We start from the raw sequence: 22,711 nt of genomic DNA, 5'->3' as shown, positions 1-22,711 counted from the left end.
GAAGATCAGGGAGAGGTTCACTCTCTGCCTCCTGATCCTCATCTGTAACCATCAACAGATTCACATCAGCCCTGTCATGGAAGAGCTTAAGGCGGTTCACATGGATCACCCTCTTGGGGCTCCTGCTTGTGCCCAGGTCCACCAGGTAGGTGACCTGACTCTTCCTTTCTAGCACTGGGTAAGGGCCACTCCATTTGTCCTGGAGTGCCCTGGGAGCCACAGGCTCCAGAACCCAGACTTTCTGCCCTGGTTGGAACTCAACCAGTGCAGCCTTTTGGTCATACCAAAACTTCTGGAGCTGTTGGCTGGCCTCAAGGTTTTTGGTTGCCTTTTCCATGTACTCTGCCATTCTAGAGCGAAGGCCAAGTACATAGTCCACTATGTCCTGTTTAGGCTCATGGAGAGGTCTCTCCCAGCCTTCTTTAACAAGGGCAAGTGGTCCCCTTACAGGATGACCAAACAGAAGTTCAAAGGGTGTAGGAAGTTGGCTCTGTATGTGCTATTTCAAAGTAAGGAATAGCATGCACAGAGTCCAAGGGTTCCCCTTAGAGGTAAAATAGTGGTAAAAATAGATAATACTAATGCTCTATTTTGTGGTAGTGTGGTCGAGCAGTAGGCTTATCCAAGGAGTAGTGTTAAGCATTTGTTGTACATACACGTAGACAATAAATGAGGTACACACACTCAGAGACAAATCCAGCCAATAGGTTTTTGTATAGAAAAATATCTTTTCTTAGTTTATTTTAAGAACCACAGGTTCAAATTCTACATGTAATATCTTACTCGAAAGGTATTGCAGGTAAGTACTTTAGGAACTTCAAATCAAAATTGCATGTATACTTTTCAAGTTATTCACAAATAGCTGTTTTAAAAGTGGACACTTAGTGCAATTTTCACAGTTCCTAGGGGAGGTAAGTATTTGTTAGGTTAACCAGGTAAGTAAGACACTTACAGGGCTTAGTTCTTGGTCCAAGGTAGCCCACCGTTGGGGGTTCAGAGCAACCCCAAAGTCACCACACCATCAGCTCAGGGCCGGTCAGGTGCAGAGTTCAAAGTGGTGCCCAAAACACATAGGCTAGAATGGAGAGAAGGGGGTGCCCCGGTTCCGGTCTGCTTGCAGGTAAGTACCCGCGTCTTCGGAGGGCAGACCAGGGGGGTTTTGTAGGGCACCGGGGGGGACACAAGCCCACATAGAAATTTCACCCTCAGCGGCGCGGGGGCGGCCGGGGGCAGTGTAGAAACAAGCGTCGGGTTCGCAATGTTAGTCTATGAGAGATCTCGGGATCTCTTCAGCGCTGCAGGCAGGCAAGGGGGGGGGTTCCTCGGGGAAACCTCCACTTGGGCAAGGGAGAGGGACTCCTGGGGGTCACTTCTCCAGTGAAAGTCCGGTCCTTCAGGTCCTGGGGGCTGCGGGTGCAGGGTCTCTCCCAGGTGTCGGGACTTAGGATTCAAAGAGTCGCGGTCAGGGGAAGCCTCGGGATTTCCCTCTGCAGGCGGCGCTGTGGGGGCTCAGGGGGGACAGGTTTTTGTACTCACAGTATCAGAGTAGTCCTGGGGTCCCTCCTGAGGTGTTGGATCACCACCAGCCGAGTCGGGGTCGCCGGGTGCAGTGTTGCAAGTCTCACGCTTCTTGCGGGGAGCTTGCAGGGTTCTTTAAAGCTGCTGGAAACAAAGTTGCAGCTTTTCTTGGAGCAGGTCCGCTGTCCTCGGGAGTTTCTTGTCTTTTCGAAGCAGGGGCAGTCCTCAGAGGATGTCGAGGTCGCTGGTCCCTTCGGAAGGCGTCGCTGGAGCAGGATCTTTGGAAGGCAGGAGACAGGCCGGTGAGTTTCTGGAGCCAAGGCAGTTGTCGTCTTCTGGTCTTCCTCTGCAGGGGTTTTCAGCTGGGCAGTCCTTCTTCTTGTAGTTGCAGGAATCTAATTTTCTAGGGTTCAGGGTAGCCCTTAAATACTAAATTTAAGGGCGTGTTTAGGTCTGGGGGGTTAGTAGCCAATGGCTACTAGCCCTGAGGGTGGGTACACCCTCTTTGTGCCTCCTCCCAAGGGGAGGGGGTCACAATCCTAACCCTATTGGGGGAATCCTCCATCTGCAAGATGGAGGATTTCTAAAAGTTAGAGTCACCTCAGCTCAGGACACCTTAGGGGCTGTCCTGACTGGCCAGTGGCTCCTCCTTGTTATTCTCATTATTTTCTCCGGCCTTGCCGCCAAAAGTGGGGCCTGGCCGGAGGGGGCGGGCAACTCCACTAGCTGGAGTGTCCTGCTGGGTTGGCACAAAGGAGGTGAGCCTTTGAGGCTCACCGCCAGGTGTGACAATTCCTGCCTGGGAGAGGTGTTAGCATCTCCACCCAGTGCAGGCTTTGATACTGGCCTCAGAGTGACAAAGGCACTCTCCCCATGGGGCCAGCAACATGTCTCGGTTTGTGGCAGGCTGCTAAAACTAGTCAGCCTACACAGATAGTCGGTTAAGTTTCAGGGGGCACCTCTAAGGTGCCCTCTGTGGTGTATTTTACAATAAAATGTACACTGGCATCAGTGTGCATTTATTGTGCTGAGAAGTTTGATACCAAACTTCCCAGCTTTCAGTGTAGCCATTATGGTGCTGTGGAGTTCGTGTTTGACAGACTCCCAGACCATATACTCTTATGGCTACCCTGCACTTACAATGTCTAAGGTTTTGTTTAGACACTGTAGGGGTACCATGCTCATGCACTGGTACCCTCACCTATGGTATAGTGCACCCTGCCTTAGGGCTGTAAGGCCTGCTAGAGGGGTGTCTTACCTATACTGCATAGGCAGTGAGAGGCTGGCATGGCACCCTGAGGGGAGTGCCATGTCGACTTACTCGTTTTGTCCTCACTAGCACACACAAGCTGGCAAGCAGTGTGTCTGTGCTGAGTGAGAGGTCTCCAGGGTGGCATAAGACATGCTGCAGCCCTTAGAGACCTTCCTTGGCATCAGGGCCCTTGGTACTAGAAGTACCAGTTACAAGGGACTTATCTGGATGCCAGGGTCTGCCAATTGTGGATACAAAAGTACAGGTTAAGGAAAGAACACTGGTGCTGGGGCCTGGTTAGCAGGCCTCAGCACACTTTCAATTGTAAACATAGCATCAGCAAAGGCAAAAAGTCAGGGGGCAACCATGCCAAGGAGGCATTTCCTTACAAAGGGTGAGAACCCTACTCCCTTCTGTGGTACCTCCCTGTAAGCGAAAAGCAGACATGGCAGGAGGACATCCCATCTCCTTTTGAGTTTTTCTGGGAGCCCCATGATCATGCCCTTTAATGTCTTGTTGAATCTCTCAACTAAGCCATTAGTTTGTGGATGGTAAGGTGTAGTGAATTTATAAGTCACTCCACACTCATTCCACATATGTTTCAGGTATGCTGACATGAAGTTGGTACCTCTGTCAGACACCACCTCCTTAGGAAAACCCACTCTGGTAAAGATACCAATGAGGGCCTTGGCTACTGCAGGGGCAGTAGTCGACCTAAGGGGAATAGCTTCAGGATACCTGGTAGCATGATCCACTACTACCAGGATATACATATTTCCTGAGGCTGTGGGAGGTTCTAGTGGACCAACTATGTCCACACCCACTCTTTCAAAGGGAACCCCCACCACTGGAAGTGGAATGAGGGGGGCCTTTGGATGCCCACCTGTCTTACCACTGGCTTGACAGGTGGGGCAGGAGAGGCAAAACTCCTTAACCATGTTGGACATATTGGGCCAGTAGAAGTGGTTGACTAGCCTCTCCCACGTCTTGGTTTGTCCCAAATGTCCAGCAAGGGGAATGTCATGGGCCAATGTTAGGATGAACTCTCTGAACAGCTGAGGCACTACCACTCTCCTAGTGGCACCAGGTTTGGGGTCTCTGGCCTCAGTGTACAGGAGTCCATCTTCCCAATAGACCCTATGTGTTCCATTTTTCTTGCCCTTGGACTCTTCAGCAGCTTGCTGCCTAAGGCCTTCAAGAGAGGGACAGGTTTCTTGTCCCTTACACAGCTCCTCCCTTGAGGGTCCCCCTGGGCCTAAGAGCTCAACCTGATAAGGTTCAAGCTCCAAAGGCTCAGTTCCCTCAGAGGGCAGAACTCCTTCCTGAGAAGAGAGGTTCCCTTTCTTTTGCTGTGTTGCAGTTGGTTTCCCAACTGACTTTCCTGTTCTCTTGGTAGGCTGGGCCATTTTTCCAGACTCCAGCTCTAATTTTTCACCCTGTGCCTTGCACTGTGCTCTTGTTTTCACACACACCAGTTCAGGGATACCCAGCATTGCTGCATGGGTTTTTAGTTCTACCTCAGCCCACGCTGAGGACTCCAGGTCATTTCCAAGCAGACAGTCCACTGGGATATTTGAGGAGACCACCACCTGCTTCAGGCCATTGACCCCTCCCCATTCTAAAGTAACCATTGCCATGGGATGTACTTTTCTCTGATTGTCAGCGTTGGTGACTGTGTAAGTTTTTCCAGTCAGGTATTGGCCAGGGGAAACCAGTTTCTCTGTCACCATGGTGACACTGGCACCTGTATCCCTCAGGCCCTCTATTCTAGTCCCATTAATTAAGAGTTGCTGTCTGTATTTTTGCATGTTAGGCGGCCAGACAGCTAGTGTGGCTAAATCCACCCCACCCTCAGAAACTAGAGTAGCTTCAGTGTGGACCCTGATTTGCTCTGGGCACACTGTTGATCCCACTTGGAGACTAGCCATACCAGTGTTACCTGGATGGGAGTTTGGAGTGGAACCTTTCTTGGGACAGGCCTTGTCTCCAGTTTGGTGTCCATGCTGTTTACAGCTATGACACCAGGCCTTTTTGGGATCAAAGTTTTTACCCTTGTACCCATTGTTTTGTGAAGAGGCTCTGGGCCCACCCTCCTGTGCAGGTTTTTGGGGGCCTGTAGAAGACTCTTTACTATTTTTAGTTTTGGTTGTCTCATCACCCTTCCCCTGGGGAGTCTTTGTGACCCCTTTCTTTTGGTCACCCCCTGTTGAAGTCTTGGACACCCTTGTCTTGACCCAATGGTCCGCCTTCTTTCCCAATTCTTGGGGAGAAATTGGTCCTAGGTCTACCAGATGCTGATGCAGTTTATCATTGAAACAATTACTTAACAGGTGTTCTTTCACAAATAAATTGTACAGCCCATCATAATTACTTACACCACTGCCTTGAATCCAACCATCTAGTGTTTTCACTGAGTAGTCTACAAAGTCAACCCAGGTCTGGCTCGAGGATTTTTGAGCCCCCCTGAATCTAATCCTATACTCCTCAGTGGAGAATCCAAAGCCCTCAATCAGGGTACCCTTCATGAGGTCATAAGATTCTGCATCTTGTCCAGAGAGTGTGAGGAGTCTATCCCTACACTTTCCTGTGAACATTTCCCAAAGGAGAGCACCCCAGTGAGATCTGTTCACTTTTCTGGTTACACAAGCCCTCTCAAAAGCTGTGAACCATTTGGTGATGTCATCACCATCTTCATATTTAGTTACAATCCCTTTAGGGATTTTCAACATGTCAGGAGAATCTCTGACCCTATTTATGTTGCTGCCACCATTGATGGGTCCTAGGCCCATCTCTTGTCTTTCCCTCTCTATGGCTAGGATCTGTCTTTCCAAAGCCAATCTTTTGGCCATCCTGGCTAACTGGATGTCCTCTTCACTGGGGCTATCCTCAGTGATTTCAGAGGTGTTGGTCTCTCCTGTGAGGGAACCAGCATCTCTGACTATTATTTTTGGAGTCAGGGTTTGAGGGACCCTGTTCTCCTTAGATAGGACTGGTAGGGGGGAATTGTCCTCCAAGTCACCATCCTCTTCCTCTGAGTTGCCACCCTCAGAGGGGTTGGCCTTTTCAAACTCTGCCAAAAGCTCCTGGAGCTGTATTTTGGTAGGTTTGGGGCCCATTGTTATTTTCTTTATTTTACAGAGTGACCTTAGCTCCCTCATCTTAAGATGGAGGTAAGGTGTGGTGTCGAGTTCCACCACAGTCACATCTGTGCTAGACATTTTGCTTCTAAAAGTTGGAATACTTTTTAAGAATCTACAACTGGTTCTAGAATCTAATTCAAACTTTTACAAACTTTTAAACTCTAAAAGAAATGCTAAACAGGATCTAACACAAGGCCCTAGCAGGTCTTTTAAGAATTTAGAAAACTTTTCAAATTGCAAAAATCAATTTCTAATGACAATTTTGGAATTTGTTGTGTGATCAGGTATTGGCTGAGTAGTCCAGCAAATGCAAAGTCTTGTACCCCACCGCTGATCCACCAATGTAGGAAGTTGGCTCTGTATGTGCTATTTCAAAGTAAGGAATAGCATGCACAGAGTCCAAGGGTTCCCCTTAGAGGTAAAATAGTGGTAAAAATAGATAATACTAATGCTCTATTTTGTAGTAGTGTGGTCGAGCAGTAGGCTTATCCAAGGAGTAGTGTTAAGCATTTGTTGTACATACACATAGACAATAAATGAGGTACACACACTCAGAGACAAATCCAGCCAATAGGTTTTTGTATAGAAAAATATCTTTTCTTAGTTTATTTTAAGAACCACAGGTTCAATTTCTACATGTAATATCTCATTCGAAAGGTATTGCAGGTAAGTACTTTAGGAACTTTAAATCATAAAAATTGCATGTATACTTTTCAAGTTATTGACAAATAGCTGTTTTAAAAGTGGACACTTAGTGCAATTTTCACAGTTCCTGGGGGAGGTAAGTTTTTGTTAGTTTTACCAGGTAAGTAAGACACTTACAGGGTTCAGTTCTTGGTCCAAGGTAGCCCACCGTTGGGGGTTCAGAGCAACCCCAAAGTCACCACACCAGCAGCTCAGGGCCGGTCAGGTGCAGAGTTCAAAGTGGTGCCCAAAACACATAGGCTAGAATGGAGAGAAGGGGGTGCCCCGGTTCCGGTCTGCTTGCAGGTAAGTACCCGCGTCTTCGGAGGGCAGACCAGGGGGGTTTTGTAGGGCACCGGGGGGGACACAAGCCCACACAGAAATTTCACCCTCAGCAGCGCGGGGGCGGCCGGGTGCAGTGTAGACACAAGCGTCGGGTTTGTAATGGAAGTCAATGGGAGATCTAGGGATCTCTTCAGCGCTGCAGGCAGGCAAGGGGGGGGTTCCTCGGGGAAACCTCCACTTGATCAAGGGAGAGGGACTCCTGGGGGTCACTCCTCCAGTGAAAGTCCGGTCCTTCAGGTCCTGGGGGCTGCGGGTGCAGGGTCTCTCCCAGGTGTCGGGACTTAGGATTCAAAGAGTCGCGGTCAGGGGAAGCCTCGGGATTCCCTCTGCAGGCGGCGCTGTGGGGGGTCAGGGGGGACAGGTTTTTGTACTCACAGTCTTAGAGTAGTCCTGGGGTCCCTCCTGAGGTGTTGGATCGCCACCAGCCGAGTCGGGGTCGCCGGGTGCAGTGTTGCAAGTCTCACGCTTCTTGCGGGGAGCTTGCAGGGTTCTTTAAAGCTGCTGGAAACAAAGTTGCAGCTTTTCTTGGAGCAGGTCCGCTGTCCTCGGGAGTTTCTTGTCTTTTCGAAGCAGGGGCAGTCCTCAGAGGATGTCGAGGTCGCTGGTCCCTTTGGAAGGCGTCGCTGGAGCAGGATCTTTGGAAGGCAGGAGACAGGCCGGTGAGTTTCTGGAGCCAAGGCAGTTGTCGTCTTCTGGTCTTCCGCTGCAGGGGTTTTCAGCTAGGCAGTCCTTCTTCTTGTAGTTGCAGGAATCTAATTTTCTAGGGTTCAGGGTAGCCCTTAAATACTAAATTTAAGGGCGTGTTTAGGTCTGGGGGGTTAGTAGCCAATGGCTACTAGCCCTGAGGGTGGGTACACCCTCTTTGTGCCTCCTCCCAAGGGGAGGAGGTCACAATCCTAACCCTATTGGGGGAATCCTCCATCTGCAAGATGGAGGATTTCTAAAAGTTAGAGTCACCTCAGCTCAGGACACCTTAGGGGCTGTCCTGACTGGCCAGTGACTCCTCCTTGTTTTTCTCATTATCTTCTCCGGCCTTGCCGCCAAAAGTGGGGCCTGGCCGGAGGGGGCGGGCAACTCCACTAGCTGGAGTGTCCTGCTGGGTTGGCACAAAGGAGGTGAGCCTTTGAGGCTCACCGCCAGGTGTGACAATTCCTGCCTGGGGGAGGTGTTAGCATCTCCACCCAGTGCAGGCTTTGTTACTGGCCTCAGAGTGACAAAGGCACTCTCCCCATGGGGCCAGCAACATGTCTCGGTTTGTGGCAGGCTGCTAGAACTAGTCAGCCTACACAGACAGTCGGTTAAGTTTCAGGGGGCACCTCTAAGGTGCCCTCTGTGGTGTATTTTACAATAAAATGTACACTGGCATCAGTGTGCATTTATTGTGCTGAGAAGTTTGATACCAAACTTCCCAGTTTTCAGTGTAGCCATTATGGTGCTGTGGAGTTCGTGTTTGACAGACTCCCAGACCATATACTCTTATGGCTACCCTGCACTTACAGTGTCTAAGGTTTTGTTTAGACACTGTAGGGGTACCATGCTCATGCACTGGTACCCTCACCTATGGTATAGTGCACCCTGCCTTAGGGCTGTAAGGCCTGCTAGAGGGGTGTCTTACCTATACTGCATAGGCAGTGAGAGGCTGGCATGGCACCCTGAGGGGAGTGCCATGTCGACTTACTCGTTTTGTCCTCACTAGCCCACACAAGCTGGCAAGCAGTGTGTCTGTGCTGAGTGAGAGGTCTCCAGGGTGGCATAAGACATGCTGCAGCCCTTAGAGACCTTCCTTGGCATCAGGGCCCTTGGTACTAGAAGTACCAGTTACAAGGGACTTATCTGGATGCCAGGGTCTGCCAATTGTGGATACAAAAGTACAGGTTAGGGAAAGAACACTGGTGCTGGGGCCTGGTTAGCAGGCCTCAGCACACTTTCAATTGTAAACATAGCATCAGCAAAGGCAAAAAGTCAGGGGGCAACCATGCCAAGGAGGCATTTCCTTACACCCAGTGATTAAGATGCTAGAACAGTGGGCCGAAACATGTTCAATTATATGCAGAGTGGGGAACAGGGAGATAGTGACCCATAGTCCACTCCCTATTTTAATTTTTAATCCTGCCAAGGGGGACCGAAAATAAAATTGAGGTGGGTACCCGCTTAGACAGTTTTAACACTAGCTGCAACAATGGATGCCTTTAGGACATAGGGTACGAACCCAAATACACATACTTCTCTGCTCCATTCTGGATGCTGGTCTGCACCAGGGTGTTGTAGCATTCCTGATGATGAAGCATGCCACTATATAGTGGGTGAGCGCACCTTTAATAAACTCAATGAGTTTCGAAGAAGACATAAGTTAGGGAGTACTATTTTTCCTCTTTCCCTTTTGTTTGTGATGAAATGGAGGACAAAAAAATCACCAGAATCCTACACTGGCATATCTAACAGGCTGCACAGAATGTGCTTGGCACGGTCTGCATCACTGCAGTAAGCTGAAAGAGTGCAGAGTTGACAAAACATATGTGGCTCAGCCCATGCAGCTGTCTTACAAATCAACGCCATGGGTACATACCTTCAGGAAGTCATCAGTACTGCCCTTATGCGCCAGGAGAATGAGCATGCCAGGGTGCCCCAGTGCACTCTACAAATGTGGTATTCATTCATACATGTTTTGGAGGAGGGTGAACACAGTCAAAGACTTTCAGATGCACGCAACAGCCACTTTTCAATAACAGCATTCACTGTTTTGTTGCCGAGGGTTAGACCGCCAACGATGGTGGTTTGGTGAACTGCAGCTTTTCATCTTCATCTAATCAGAACTACATGCATCAAGACCCTCGTATACACAAGTGATGTAACATTCCAGAACGGGCTATCACATTCCCCAAATAGAAATACCCAGCAAATGGCTTCATAGTACAAAAAAGTGGCATATTTCCAAAACTGTTCTTCTATTTCCTGAAAGTTCAAATTCCAGAAAAGTTCTGAAATATGCTTAGAACAGTGGTTCCCAACCTTTTGACTTCGGTGGACCCCCACTTTATCATTACTGGAACCTGGGGACCCCCACTGAGTCATTACTGAAAGCTGGGGACCTAATCTGTTAATATTAATTAGTTTTCTAAGCAGTCGCGGACCCCCTTTTGAGGCTTCGCAGACCCCCCCACCCTCCCGGGGTCCCAAGACCACAGGTTGGGACCCACTGGCTTAGAATGTTCTATTGATTGCGGTACGATCTAAGTCCACTTCAATGTCGTCACACACCATTAAACCGGTGATGTCAACGATAAGATCTTTTAATCGATAACAAGAAGTATGCTGAGAGGGGAACAAATGAACTAACCAAGCAGATTATTTTTTTTATTAAATAAAATGTCCCGTAAGTTTAAGCTTGAGCTCAACATCACATGCAAATACTCTTTTGCAATATGAAATCCACCTGCGACAGCTACCACACCCAGGCAGCACCTGCCTATCATTACTGCAGCCACAAGTCCACCACACCTACGTGCAGTGTCTAGCGAGTGCCTGCGACAGCTACCATGCCCGTCAAGGAGGTCCACCCATCATTACTGCAGCCACAAGTTCACCACATCTACGTGCAATGTCTAGCGAGTGCCTGCCTACAACCAATGTGCCTGCGACAGCTACCACACCCGTCAAGGAGGTCCACCCATCATTACTGCAGCCACAAGTCCACCACATCTAGGTGTAATGTCTAGCGAGTGCCTGCCTACAACCAACATGCCTGCGACAGCTACCATACCAGTCAAGGAGGTCCATCCATCATTACTGCAGACACAAATCCACCACATCCACGTGGAATGTCTAGCGAGTGCCTGCGACAGCTACCACACCCGTCAAGGAGGTCCACCCATCATTACTGCAGCCACAAGTCCACCACATCTACGTGCAATGTCTAGCGAGTTCCTGCCTACAACCAACGTGTGACACTGGACCCTGCTGCACATCAACCATCCAGCAGACTTACCGATCCAAGACTCAACGACATCTGCCTTCCAGTTGAACTGAAGGAATGCTGAATTCTCATCAAGTTTAGCCTTCCGCTGGGCGGCAGCCTTCTCCAGCTCAGCCACCTTGTCACGCAGCCCCTTCATCTTCAGGGTGATATTCTCTACATGGTGATTGTTCTGGGAGGAGCACAGAATGGAACTTGGTACAAACAACCTACTTTTCAGAATCACCACCCCTCTCATTGGCCACGGAGCACAATCCCTCCCACTCCCAGTACTATAGATCCTCCCCTTCCACTCCAAGTACTATAGATTCCCCCCCCCCTCCTTTTCTGGGCCAAGGAGCTCTCTCCCTCCCACTCCCAGTACTATCGATCCTCCCCTTCCTGGGCCAGGGAGCTCTCCCCTTCCACTCCCAGTACTATAGATCCTTCCCTTCCTGGGCCAAGGTGCTCTCCCCTTCCACTCCCAGTACTATAGATCCTTCCCTTCCTGGGCCAGGGTGCTCTCCCCTTCCACTCCCAGTACTATAGATCCTCCCCTTCCTGGGAGCCATCCTCCCCTTCCTGGGCCAGGGAGCTCTCCCCTTCCACTCCCAGTACTATAGATCCTTCCCTTCCTGGGCCAGGGAGCTCTCCCCTTCCACTCCCAGTACTATAGATACTCCCCTTCCTGGGCCAGGGAGCTCTCTCCCAGTACTATAGATCTCCCCCTTCCCCCCATGGCCAGAGAGCTCTCTCCCTTCCACTCCCAGTACTTTAGATCCCCCCCCCCACCAGGCTAGGGAGCTCTCTCCTCTGCTACAGACCACTCAGTCCCAGGCCACAGAGCTCCTGTCTTCAACAGGGGGGCAGCCTCCGCTCTCGCTCCTAGTCAGGAAAGCAGCTCTCACTCTGCCTGAGCAACTGCAGACCTGCCCCACACTCACTGGGTAGGTAGGAAATACCAGACACTCACCTTGTGAATTAACTCCTCCCCATTTGCACAGACATCATTCACACGATCTTTGTGCACCGTGAAGTCAGTCTCAAACGCCTCATGTTTTTTTAGCAAGCCCTGCGAAAAGATGTACAAAGAGAGACAGCATCTGAGTAACGGACCTTCACTTAAAAGCTGATGTTCCATCGATTGGGACTGAGGTTAAAAGCACAAATTGCGTAACACACAACACCCACTTCTCATTCCCAACAAACTAATGCACTCTGAGCAGCACAAGTTACAGATAGACAAGAGCTGCTAAAACAGAGCAATAAAGACGTCCTCTTGTAGGAACAACACAGCCATGACCTTCAGGTACTCTGAGCTACTGAAGCTCTCTGGCAGAGAGAAACAATCTTAAGGAGCATTCAGAAGAGAAGACAGAGGGGACGGTTCTGAAGAACCAGTGAATGCAATACAGACTTTATCTTGAAATACCACAAATTGTTTTTGGGAAATGCCCTGTATCCTGAGCCATTCCTTATTGCAATCGAAGAGTGCCGCTCTTAGAAGACTGGCTAACCCAACTCAGTCTTCCCACAATTTCATTTGGAAATCAATGGGTCATTGAGTTGGCTCCCAGTCTGACCTTCGAATGCAAAGAGATGTCTTTTGTATGCTCTGGCTGTCGTGTACACTTCCAAGGATGGCTTCAAGGTCTGTGGACTGGGAGGGAAGGGTCAAAGCGAGCCATCTTTGACATGTCTGGTCAACAAATTAGCTACTACTTCCAGGATAACTGCTAGGTGCAACAATTACGTACAGCCTATGAATCGTTCTAAGTGATTCACTTTACAAACTATGTAGTAACAAATCAAAAGACAGACCAAAGCGGTCTTGCAGCATTATTGCAAGAAAAACATACACGTTCCAACAATGAAGCAACAAACTTTATGGACAGTTTGCAGCTTCTCCGAAGACTATTCAGCAAATTCTGTCCGAAGAAAGGGAAGAATTTCATTCTACATTTTTCACACTTACCAAGTAGCATAACTTCTAGATATCCCTCTGGTTGATGTCACTGGTAGTGGTGGAAACATGAAATTAGGTATACTTTAAGTGACTACTATCATGAGCTCTGTGAGGCCAAATAACTTGGATCAGTGCCACACACCTCTCTTCTTGCAGCAAGCACTTATGATCAAACACAAGCATCGCCAAAACCTCACCTGAATGGCAGCAAGAGTGTCCCCGTAGTCCTCGCTGGCGACCAGAGTCATCTTCTCATTGATCCAGGCCTCTTCCTCCTCCATGTTTGCCACAAACTGCTGGTACTCGAGAGACTCCTCCAGGCGCTGCCCACTGCAAGGGAAGGCAGAGAGAGCTTTGGTATGGAGACTGTGTGGAGCAGAATGTGGCCCTGACGTCAAAGCACTTCACGCATCATTTGTCCTACTTTTACAGGCTGCGACACAGGGACATAACAGCTGACACACAGGCGTAGCCCCAGTGCACAATTTGGAGGACCCAACTCTCAGATATAATGCTCCGTCACCCACAAAGTGCAGATCCTGCCTGCTACTGCATGGCGAGGGGCGCTTTATTGAAGTTTTATAGTTGCTGCTGGAGGGGTGAGCTTGTGGAATATGCTGCCCTTGCTGGCCTGGGTGTTCTGTGTCCCTGTAAAGGGTGAAACCTTGAAGGCGGGGGACGGGGAGGAGGGGATAGACCAACTAGTGACAAAAGTTAAAAAGATTGTGCCATGGATCTGCTCTCCGTATGATGCTCCAGGGCTTAGTCCGCCTTCTCCACATACAGGTGGGTACCATCGAAGCACATGTCAGTTATAGATGCCTGGGTGTCCCTTGAGAATCCTGTGGATCTCATCCATGCATGTCGCTGGAATAGCACGCTTGTCCCAAAAGCCCTACCTAGACAATCAGTGGTGTATAGGCCTGCGCAGATGACAAATGTGGCCGCATCCCGGCCACCCTAAATGGTTTGGGCCAAGGAAACCTGCAAGTCTTCTGTGACTTGCAACAGGATCTCATCAACTACATCAAAGCGTGTGGGTGTAGCTTCCAAGAAGGCACCTGAACGCAAGGGTGCTGAAGGAGACATTCTCTTGCCAAACATTGCCACATGTCTGACCTCTGTCTGGTGCAGTCAATAAGGCATTCAGGTTTACTCTGTTGGTGGACGTCCGCACCTCCAAACTCTCTGGGATTGGATGACGAGTTAAAAAGTCAGGATCGCCTCTGGCTGGACTATGGTGACCTGTGGATTGCTCTGAGGGCCAGAACGTTGGTTTGCCTTAAGTGCCCCGGAGGGCCTCACTGAAGGGCAGAAGAGGTCTGGTCAGTACCTGGCCAGGTGGAAGGACCTCTCAGTAGGGTCATTTGCTTTTACCTCCATAGTGGGGAGGTGGAGGTCAAGAACTTCAGCAGCCCTCCTAATCACAGCGGCTAAAGATTCTTTTGTATCGGGTCCAAGGAAAGGTGGGGACACAAACCCAGTACCACGTGATCTATTTAACCCACTGGCCTCGTGAAGATCCATATACTTATTGTCTTCATCAAAGGAGGGCGGTGGGGAGACACTTCCCCTCCATATGGCTGGCTCTGGTCAGAGTCCAAGGCAAGAAGTATTGTCTGTACATGCCCACCCAGCAGTGGGATAGTGTTGCAATTGGCCAGGCACCGGCAAGACTTTTTAATCAAATTCGAATTATCCAATACATCTTTCCAGTAATGCCTTTATTTTCTTCAACAAACAGAAGAAAATAAAGGCATTATTAGAAAGATTTATTGGATGATTTGAAGTTGATTTAAAAAATCTTGTCGGTGACTGGCCAATTATGACTTCTGATTTGCACCTCAGGAGTAGCAGGTGCTTTGGTGGGGCACAACTCCATGAAATACTTTGGAACAAGGGGGAGGTGCGGTTGGACTATTTGGCTCGCTACTTTGGTTGCATGATAAGTAGTGGGATACCATGATGGGGACTTCTCTTCTGGCACCACTAGAGTCATCGTCAACATTTGCAGGGCCAGAGTAGAGTTTGGGGATGAACCCAAATAGAGACCAAAACCTGTGTGGAACCCAAAACAGGTTCAAGGGGCGCAGACAGCGGACCAGCCAGCGGTAACCTGTCTGGAGGCCCCTACGAACCTTTTGAACCGAAGGTAAACCTTAGGGAGTCTGAAGCATTCCAAAGATGCATATCATTGCCTTTCGAAAGGCTTTGATCTGCAACCACACCGACAGTCACAGAAACACCAGGTGCAGGGGGAGCACAGATGGAATAGGCTCCTCAGTAGAACCGGAGCAAGAACTGGAGGTACGGTGACACCTTCGGGCCTTCCTGGAGAACAAGACAAGTGGAAAGGGGCTACGTCTTGCTTGGACTTATGTTTCTTTTTTCGACCTATCCATGTTTTTATCAAAGGCTTCGACTGCAGGATTATCTGCTCCAGGAATGACTCTGGGACTGGACTCTCTATTGTGCCCTGAAGCAGGATCTGTATCATACAGTGTTTTTAAACAGAGCTTTGCATTCACAGATGCTCTTCAGATTTATCTGGGAGCTCTCGTCGCAGGGCTTCATGTCGTGAGTCTAACCCGAATACCAGAGACCCACCTTGTACAGACTGATAGACATCTGCTTAAGACCGTCCCTACAAGCTTCAAACCTTCTAGTCTTAGGAGGGGAGGTGCACAATGGAAAATGTTGAAAGTTAACAAAAATCACTTCACACAGTGAAGGAGAGGAGTGGAGCAATGGATCGGTGTCTGAAGGTGCAAACAAAGGAACTGATGTCCGTAAACATGCGTGGCACGCATGAGCCTCCACGCCTCACTCCCATAGCAGGATGGAGTCAATGCGGAGTGCGCAGGAGCGTCTACCGGTGCAAACACTGCTGTTTGAGTTTCTGGAACCTGGCACCGGGGGATATTTGTAAGGAAATGCCTCCTTGGCATGGTTGCCCCCTGACTTTTTGCCTTTGCTGATGCTATGTTTACAATTGAAAGTGTGCTGAGGCCTGCTAACCAGGCCCCAGCACCAGTGTTCTTTCCCTAACCTGTACTTTTGTATCCACAATTGGCAGACCCTGGCATCCAGATAAGTTCCTTGTAACTGGTACTTCTAGTACCAAGGGCCCTGATGCCAAGGAAGGTCTCTAAGGGCTGCAGCATGTCTTATGCCACCCTGGAGACCTCTCACTCAGCACAGACACACTGCTTGCCAGCTTGTGTGTGCTAGTGAGGACAAAACGAGTAAGTCGACATGGCACTCCCCTCAGGGTGCCATGCCAGCCTCTCACTGCCTATGCAGTATAGGTAAGACACCCCTCTAGCAGGCCTTACAGCCCTAAGGCAGGGTGCACTATACCATAGGTGAGGGTACCAGCGCATGAGCATGGTACCCCTACAGTGTCTAAACAAAACCTTAGACATTGTAAGTGCAGGGTAGCCATAAGAGTATATGGTCTGGGAGTCTGTCAAACACGAACTCCACAGCACCATAATGGCTACACTGAAAACTGGGAAGTTTGGTATCAAACTTCTCAGCACAATAAATGCACACTGATGCCAGTGTACATTTTATTGTAAAATACACCACAGAGGGCACCTTAGAGGTGCCCCCTGAAACTTAACCGACTGTCTGTGTAGGCTGACTAGTTCCAGCAGCCTGCCACACCAGAGACATGTTGCTGGCCCCATGGGGAGAGTGCCTTTGTCACTCTGAGGCCAGTAACAAAGCCTGCACTGGGTGGAGATGCTAACACCTCCCCCAGGCAGGAGCTGTAACACCTGGCGGTGAGCCTCAAAGGCTCACCCCTTTGTCACAGCCCAGCAGGGCACTCCAGCTTAGTGGAGTTGCCCGCCCCCTCCGGCCACGGCCCCCACTTTTGGCGGCAAGGCTGGAGGGAACAAAGAAAGCAACAAGGAGGAGTCACTGGCCAGTCAGGACAGCCCCTAAGGTGTCCTGAGCTGAGGTGACTCTAACTTTTAGAAATCCTCCATCTTGCAGATGGAGGATTCCCCCAATAGGGTTAGGATTGTGTACCCACCCTCAGGGCTAGTAGCCATTGGCTACTAACCCCCCAGACCTAAACACGTTTAGTATTTAAGGGCTACCCTGAACCCTAGAAAATTAGATTCCTGCAACTACAAGAAGAAGGACTGCCTAGCTGAAAAACCCCTGCAGAGGAAGACCAGAAGACGACAACTGCCTTGGCTCCAGAAACTCACCGGCCTGTTTCCTGCCTTCCAAAGATCCTGCTCCAGCGACGCCTTCCAAAGGGACCAGCGACCTCGACATCCTCTGAGGACTGCCCCTGCTTCGAAAAGACAAGAAACTCCCGAGGACAGCGGACCTGCTCCAAGAAAAGCTGCAACTTTGTTTCCAGCAGCTTTAAAGAACCCTGCAAGCTCCCCGCAAGAAGCGTGAGACTTGCAACACTGCACCCGGCGACCCCGACTCGGCTGGTGGCGATCCAACACCTCAGGAGGGACCCCAGGACTACTCTAAGACTGTGAGTACAAAAACCTGTCCCCCCTGAGCCCCCACAGCGCCGCCTGCAGAGGGAATCCCGAGGCTTCCCCTGACCGCGACTCTTTGAATCCTAAGTCCCGACACCTGGGAGAGACCCTGCACCCGCAGCCCCCAGGACCTAAAGGACCGGACTTTCACTGGAGGAGTGACCCCCAGGAGTCCCTCTCCCTCGACCAAGTGGAGGTTTCCCCGAGGAACCCCCCCCTTGCCTGCCTGCAGCGCTGAAGAGATCCCTAGATCTCCCATTGACTTCCATTACAAACCCGACGCTTGTTTCTACACTGCACCCGGCCGCCCCCGCGCTGCTGAGGGTGAAATTTCTGTGTGGGCTTGTGTCCCCCCCGGTGCCCTACAAAACCCCCCTGGTCTGCCCTCCGAAGACGCGGGTACTTACCTGCAAGCAGACCGGAACCGGGGCACCCCCTTCTCTCCATTCTAGCATATGTGTTTTGGGCACCACTTTGAACTCTGCACCTGACCGGCCCTGAGCTGCTGGTGTGGTGACTTTGGGGTTGCTCTGAACCCCCAACGGTGGGCTACCTTGGACCAAGAACTGAACCCTGTAAGTGTCTTACTTACCTGGTAAAACTAACAAAAACTTACCTCCCCCAGGAACTGTGAAAATTGCACTAAGTGTCCACTTTTAAAACAGCTATTTGTCAATAACTTGAAAAGTATACATGCAATTTTTATGATTTAAAGTTCCTAAAGTACTTACCTGCAATACCTTTCGAATGAGATATTACATGTAGAAATTGAACCTGTGGTTCTTAAAATAAACTAAGAAAAGATATTTTTCTATACAAAAACCTATTGGCTGGATTTGTCTCTGAGTGTGTGTACCTCATTTATTGTCTATGTGTATGTACAACAAATGCTTAACACTACTCCTTGGATAAGCCTACTGCTCGACCACACTACCACAAAATAGAGCATTAGTATTATCTATTTTTACCACTATTTTACCTCTAAGGGGAACCCTTGGACTCTGTGCATGCTATTCCTTACTTTGAAATAGCACATACAGAGCCAACTTCCTACAATATTCATAAGGTGAGGAATCTGCAGTTCAACGTATTCCTCAGAAATAGGAAACACAATGCAGGGAAGCTTGTATGATCAGTGAGAGGAGGTTGGTGAACCTCATGAGATCTGAGAGCACAGGGAAGGAGGAAGCAGGTGTAGGAAGCTGGCTCTGTATATACTATCTCAAAGTGAGAGATAGTATGCACAGAGTCCAAGGGGTCCCCTCAGAGGTAAGACAGTGGCAAAATTAGATAATTCTAATGCTTTATTTTGTGGTAGTGTGGTCGAGCAGTAGGCTTATCAGAGGGTTAAGCATTTGTTGTACACACAGGCAATAAATGAGGAACACGCACTCAAAGACTTACTCCAGGCCAATAGTTTTTATATAGAAAAATATCCTTTCTTAATTTATTTTAGAACCACAAGATTCAAGTAAAATGCAAGGTAGTCCACATAGGTAAGTTGGGAACTTTAAATTAGAGCGGTAACATACACAGTTTTAGATAGGGGCTTCTCGGGCCAGCCACCAACTGGGCTAGGCAGAGGGTCGCATGAGGGTCACTCATGCACTGAGGTTCGGTTACTTCTGGTCCTGGGGGCTGCGGGTGCAGTGCTTGGTCCAGGTGTCGGGTTCCTTGTTACAGGCAGTCGCGGTCAGGGGGAGCCTCTGGATTCCCTCTGCAGGCGTCGCTGTGGGGGCTCAGGGGGGACAACTTTGGTTACTCACAGTCTTGGAGTCGCCGGGGGGGGGGGTCCTCCCTGAAGCGTTGTTTCTCCACCAGTCGAGTCGGGTCGCCTCGCCGGGTGCAGAGTTGCAAGTCTCACGCTTCTGGCGGGAATTGCAGGGGTCTTTAAAGTTGCTCCTTTGGAAACAAAGTTGCAGTCTTGGGTGAACAGGGCCGCTGTTCTCTGGAGTTTCTTGGTCCTTTTAGAGCAGGGCAGTCCTCTGAGGATTCAGAGGTCGCTGGTCTTGGGGAAAGCGTCGCTGGAGCAGTTTTCTTCCGAAGGAGGGACACAGGCCGGTAGGGCTGGGGCCAAAGCAGTTGGTGTCTCCGTCTTCTCTGCAGAGTTTTTCAGCTCAGCAGTCCTTCTTAGGTTGCAGGAATCTGAGTTCCTAGGTTCAGGGGAGCCCCTAAATACAGAATTTAGGGGTGTGTTTAGGTCGGGGGGGGCAGTAGCCAATGGCTACTAGCCCTGAGGGTGAATACACCCTCTTTGTGCCTCCTCCCAAGGGGAGGGGGTCACATTCCTATCCCTATTGGGGGGATCCCTCTATCTGCAAGATGGAGGATTCCTGAAAGTCAGAGTCACTTCAGCTCAGGTTGCCTTAGGGGCTGTCCTGACTGGTCAGTGACTCCTCCTTGTTTTTCTCATTATCTCCTCTGGCCTTGCTGCCAAAAGTGGGGCCGTGGCCGGAGGGGGCGGGCAACTCCACTAGCTGGAATGCCCTGTGGTGCTGGAACAAAGGGGGTGTGTAGGAAGTTGGCTCTGTATGCACTATTTCAAAGTAAGGAATAGTATGCACTGAGTCCAAGGGTTCCCCTTAGAGGTAAGATAGTGGCAAGAAGAGATAAAACTAATGCTCTATTTTGTGGTAGTGTGGTCGAGCAGTAGGCTTATCCAAGGAGTAGTGTTAAGCATTTGTTGTACATACACATAGACAATAAATGAGGTACACACACTCAGAGACAAATCCAGCCAATAGGTTTTGTATAGAAAATGAAAATGTCACTTACCTAGTGTACATCTGTTCGTGGCATCAGTCGCAGTAGATTCGCATGTTCTGCAATAGCTCGCCATCTGGTGTTGGGCCGGAGTGTTACAAGTTGTTTTTGTTCGAAGAAGTCTTTCGAGTCACGGGACCGAGTGACTCCTCCTTTTGTCTCCATTGCGCATGGGCGTCGACTCCATCTTCGATTGTTTTTCCCCGCAGAGGGTGAGGTAGGAGTTGAATTGTAGTAATAGTGCCCATGCAATGGAGTGACTAAGTATGCACCTATTTAAGGTTGAGATGATACATATATAAATAATTGAAGGTAACTTCCAAACTGCTACAGGCTCCCGGGGAGGCGGGTGGGCACATGCGAATCTACTGCGACTGATGCCACGAACAGATGTACACTGGGTAAGTGACATTTTCAGTTCGATGGCATCTGTCGCTGTAGATACGCATGTTCTGCATAGACTAGTAAGCAGTTATTTCCCCAAAAGCGGTGGATCAGCCTGTAGGAGTGGAAGTAGTTTGAAATAATGTCCTTAATACGGCTTGACCTACTGTGGCTTGTTGTGCGGATAACACGTCTACACAGTAGTGCTTGGTGAATGTGTGAGGCGTAGACCATGTGGCTGCCTTACATATTTCTTGCATTGGGATGTTTCCTAGAAAGGCCATGGTAGCACCTTTCTTTCTGGTTGAGTGTGCCCTTGGTGTAATGGGCAGCTGTCGTTTAGCTTTAAGGTAGCAGATTTGGATGCATTTAACTATCCATCTGGCTATACCTTGTTTTGAAATTGGGTTTCCTGCGTGAGGTTTTTGAAATGCAATAAAGAGTTGTTTAGTCTTTCTGATGTTTTTTGTTCTGTCAATGTAATACATCAATGCTCTTTTGACATCTAATGTATGTAGTGCCCTTTCAGCTACGGTATCTGGCTGTGGAAAGAACACTGGAAGTTCCACTGTTTGATTTAGATGGAACGGTGAAATAACCTTTGGCAAAAATTTAGGATTGGTCCTTAGGACGACTTTATTTTTGTGTAGTTGTATAAAAGGTTCTTGTATAGTAAACGCCTGAATCTCGCTTACTCTTCTCAGGGAAGTAATGGCGATGAGAAATGCCACCTTCCAGGTTAGGAACTGTATGTCGCAGGAGTGCATGGGTTCAAAAGGTGGACCCATAAGTCTAGTTAGGACAACATTTAGGTTCCATGAAGGAACAGGTGGTGTTCTTGGTGGTATAATTCTCCTAAGGCCCTCCATGAATGCTTTAATGACTGGTATTTTATATAGGGAAGTTGAATAGGTAGTCTGCAGGTATGCAGATATTGCTGCAAGGTGAATCTTAATGGAAGAGAAAGCTAGGTTAGATTTTTGTAAGTGAAGCAAGTAACCCACTACATGTTCTGGAGTTGTGTGTAATGGTTGTATTTGATTAATATGGCAGTAGCAAACAAACCTCTTCCATTTACTTGCATAGCAGTGCCTGGTGGATGGCCTTCTTGCTTGTTTTATGACTTCCATACATTCTTGGGTAAGTTGTAAGTGCCCGAATTCTAGGATTTCAGGAGCCAGATTGCTAGATTCAGCGATGCTGGATCTGGGTGTCTGATCTTTTGGTTGTGCTGTGTCAACAGATCTGGCCTGTTGGGCAATTTGATGCAGGGTACCACTGATAGGTCTAGCAGCGTTGTGTACCAGGGTTGCCTTGCCCAAGTTGGTGCTATCAATATGAGTTTGAGTTTGCTTTGACTGAGTTTGTTTACCAGGTAAGGAAGGAGAGGGAGAGGAGGAAAAGCGTAAGCAAATATCCCTGACCAGTTCATCCATAGGGCATTGCCTTGGGATTGTTTGTGTGGGTACCTGGATGCGAAGTTTTGGCATTTTGCGTTCTCCCTTGTTGCAAACAAGTCTATCTGAGGTGTTCCCCAGAGTTTGAAATAAGTGTTCAGAATTTGGGGGTGAATTTCCCATTCGTGGACCTGTTGGTGATCTCGAGAGAGATTGTCTGCGAGTTGATTTTGTATCCCTGGTATAAACTGTGCAATTAGGCGAATTTGGTTGTGAATTGCCCAATGCCAAATTTTTTGTGCTAGCAGGCTTAACTGCGTGGAGTGCGTCCCTCCCTGCTTGTTTAGATAATACATTGTTGTCATGTTGTCTGTTTTGACGAGAATGTATTTGTGAACTATTATTGGTTGGAAAGCTTTTAGTGCTTGAAAAACTGCTAGAAGTTCTAGGTGATTGATATGCAGTTTTGTTTGATGTACGTTCCATTGTCCTTGTATGCTGTGTTGACCGAGGTGTGCTCCCCACCCTGTCATGGAAGCATCTGTTGTTATTACGTATTGTGGCACTGGGTCTTGGAAAGGCCGCCCTTTGTTTAAATTTATGTTGTTCCACCACAGAAGCGAGAGGTAAGTTTGGCGGTCTATTAACACCAGATCTAGAAGGTGACCCTGTGCTTGAGACCACTGTGATGCTAGGCATTGTTGTAAGGGCCTCATGTGCAGTCTTGCGTTTGGGACAATGGCTATGCATGATGACATCATGCCTAGGAGTTGTAATACCATCTTTGCCTGTATCT

At 49.0% G+C, this 22,711-nt stretch overlaps 1 protein-coding gene across 6 annotated transcripts in view; it reads right to left on the bottom strand.

Annotated features, from left to right (window-relative positions):
- The window catches only part of SPTAN1 (spectrin alpha, non-erythrocytic 1), a 316,746-nt gene that overhangs the window by 126,785 nt on the left and 167,250 nt on the right, over window positions 1–22,711 (bottom strand). For all 6 annotated transcript variants that reach the window (XM_069237004.1, XM_069237007.1, XM_069237009.1 and 3 more), the window contains 3 exons: window positions 13,055–13,187; window positions 11,865–11,963; window positions 10,925–11,084 (listed from right to left, as the gene is read on the bottom strand). In XM_069237004.1, the coding sequence (XP_069093105.1) occupies window positions 10,925–11,084; window positions 11,865–11,963; window positions 13,055–13,187 (392 nt within the window). The remainder of the gene's footprint in view (window positions 1–10,924; window positions 11,085–11,864; window positions 11,964–13,054; window positions 13,188–22,711) is intronic.

The sequence above is a fragment of the Pleurodeles waltl genome, chromosome 6 (genome assembly GCF_031143425.1).
Source record: "Pleurodeles waltl isolate 20211129_DDA chromosome 6, aPleWal1.hap1.20221129, whole genome shotgun sequence".
Taxonomy (NCBI): domain Eukaryota; kingdom Metazoa; phylum Chordata; class Amphibia; order Caudata; family Salamandridae; genus Pleurodeles; species Pleurodeles waltl.
This window is presented reverse-complemented; position numbering and strand designations above follow the sequence as displayed.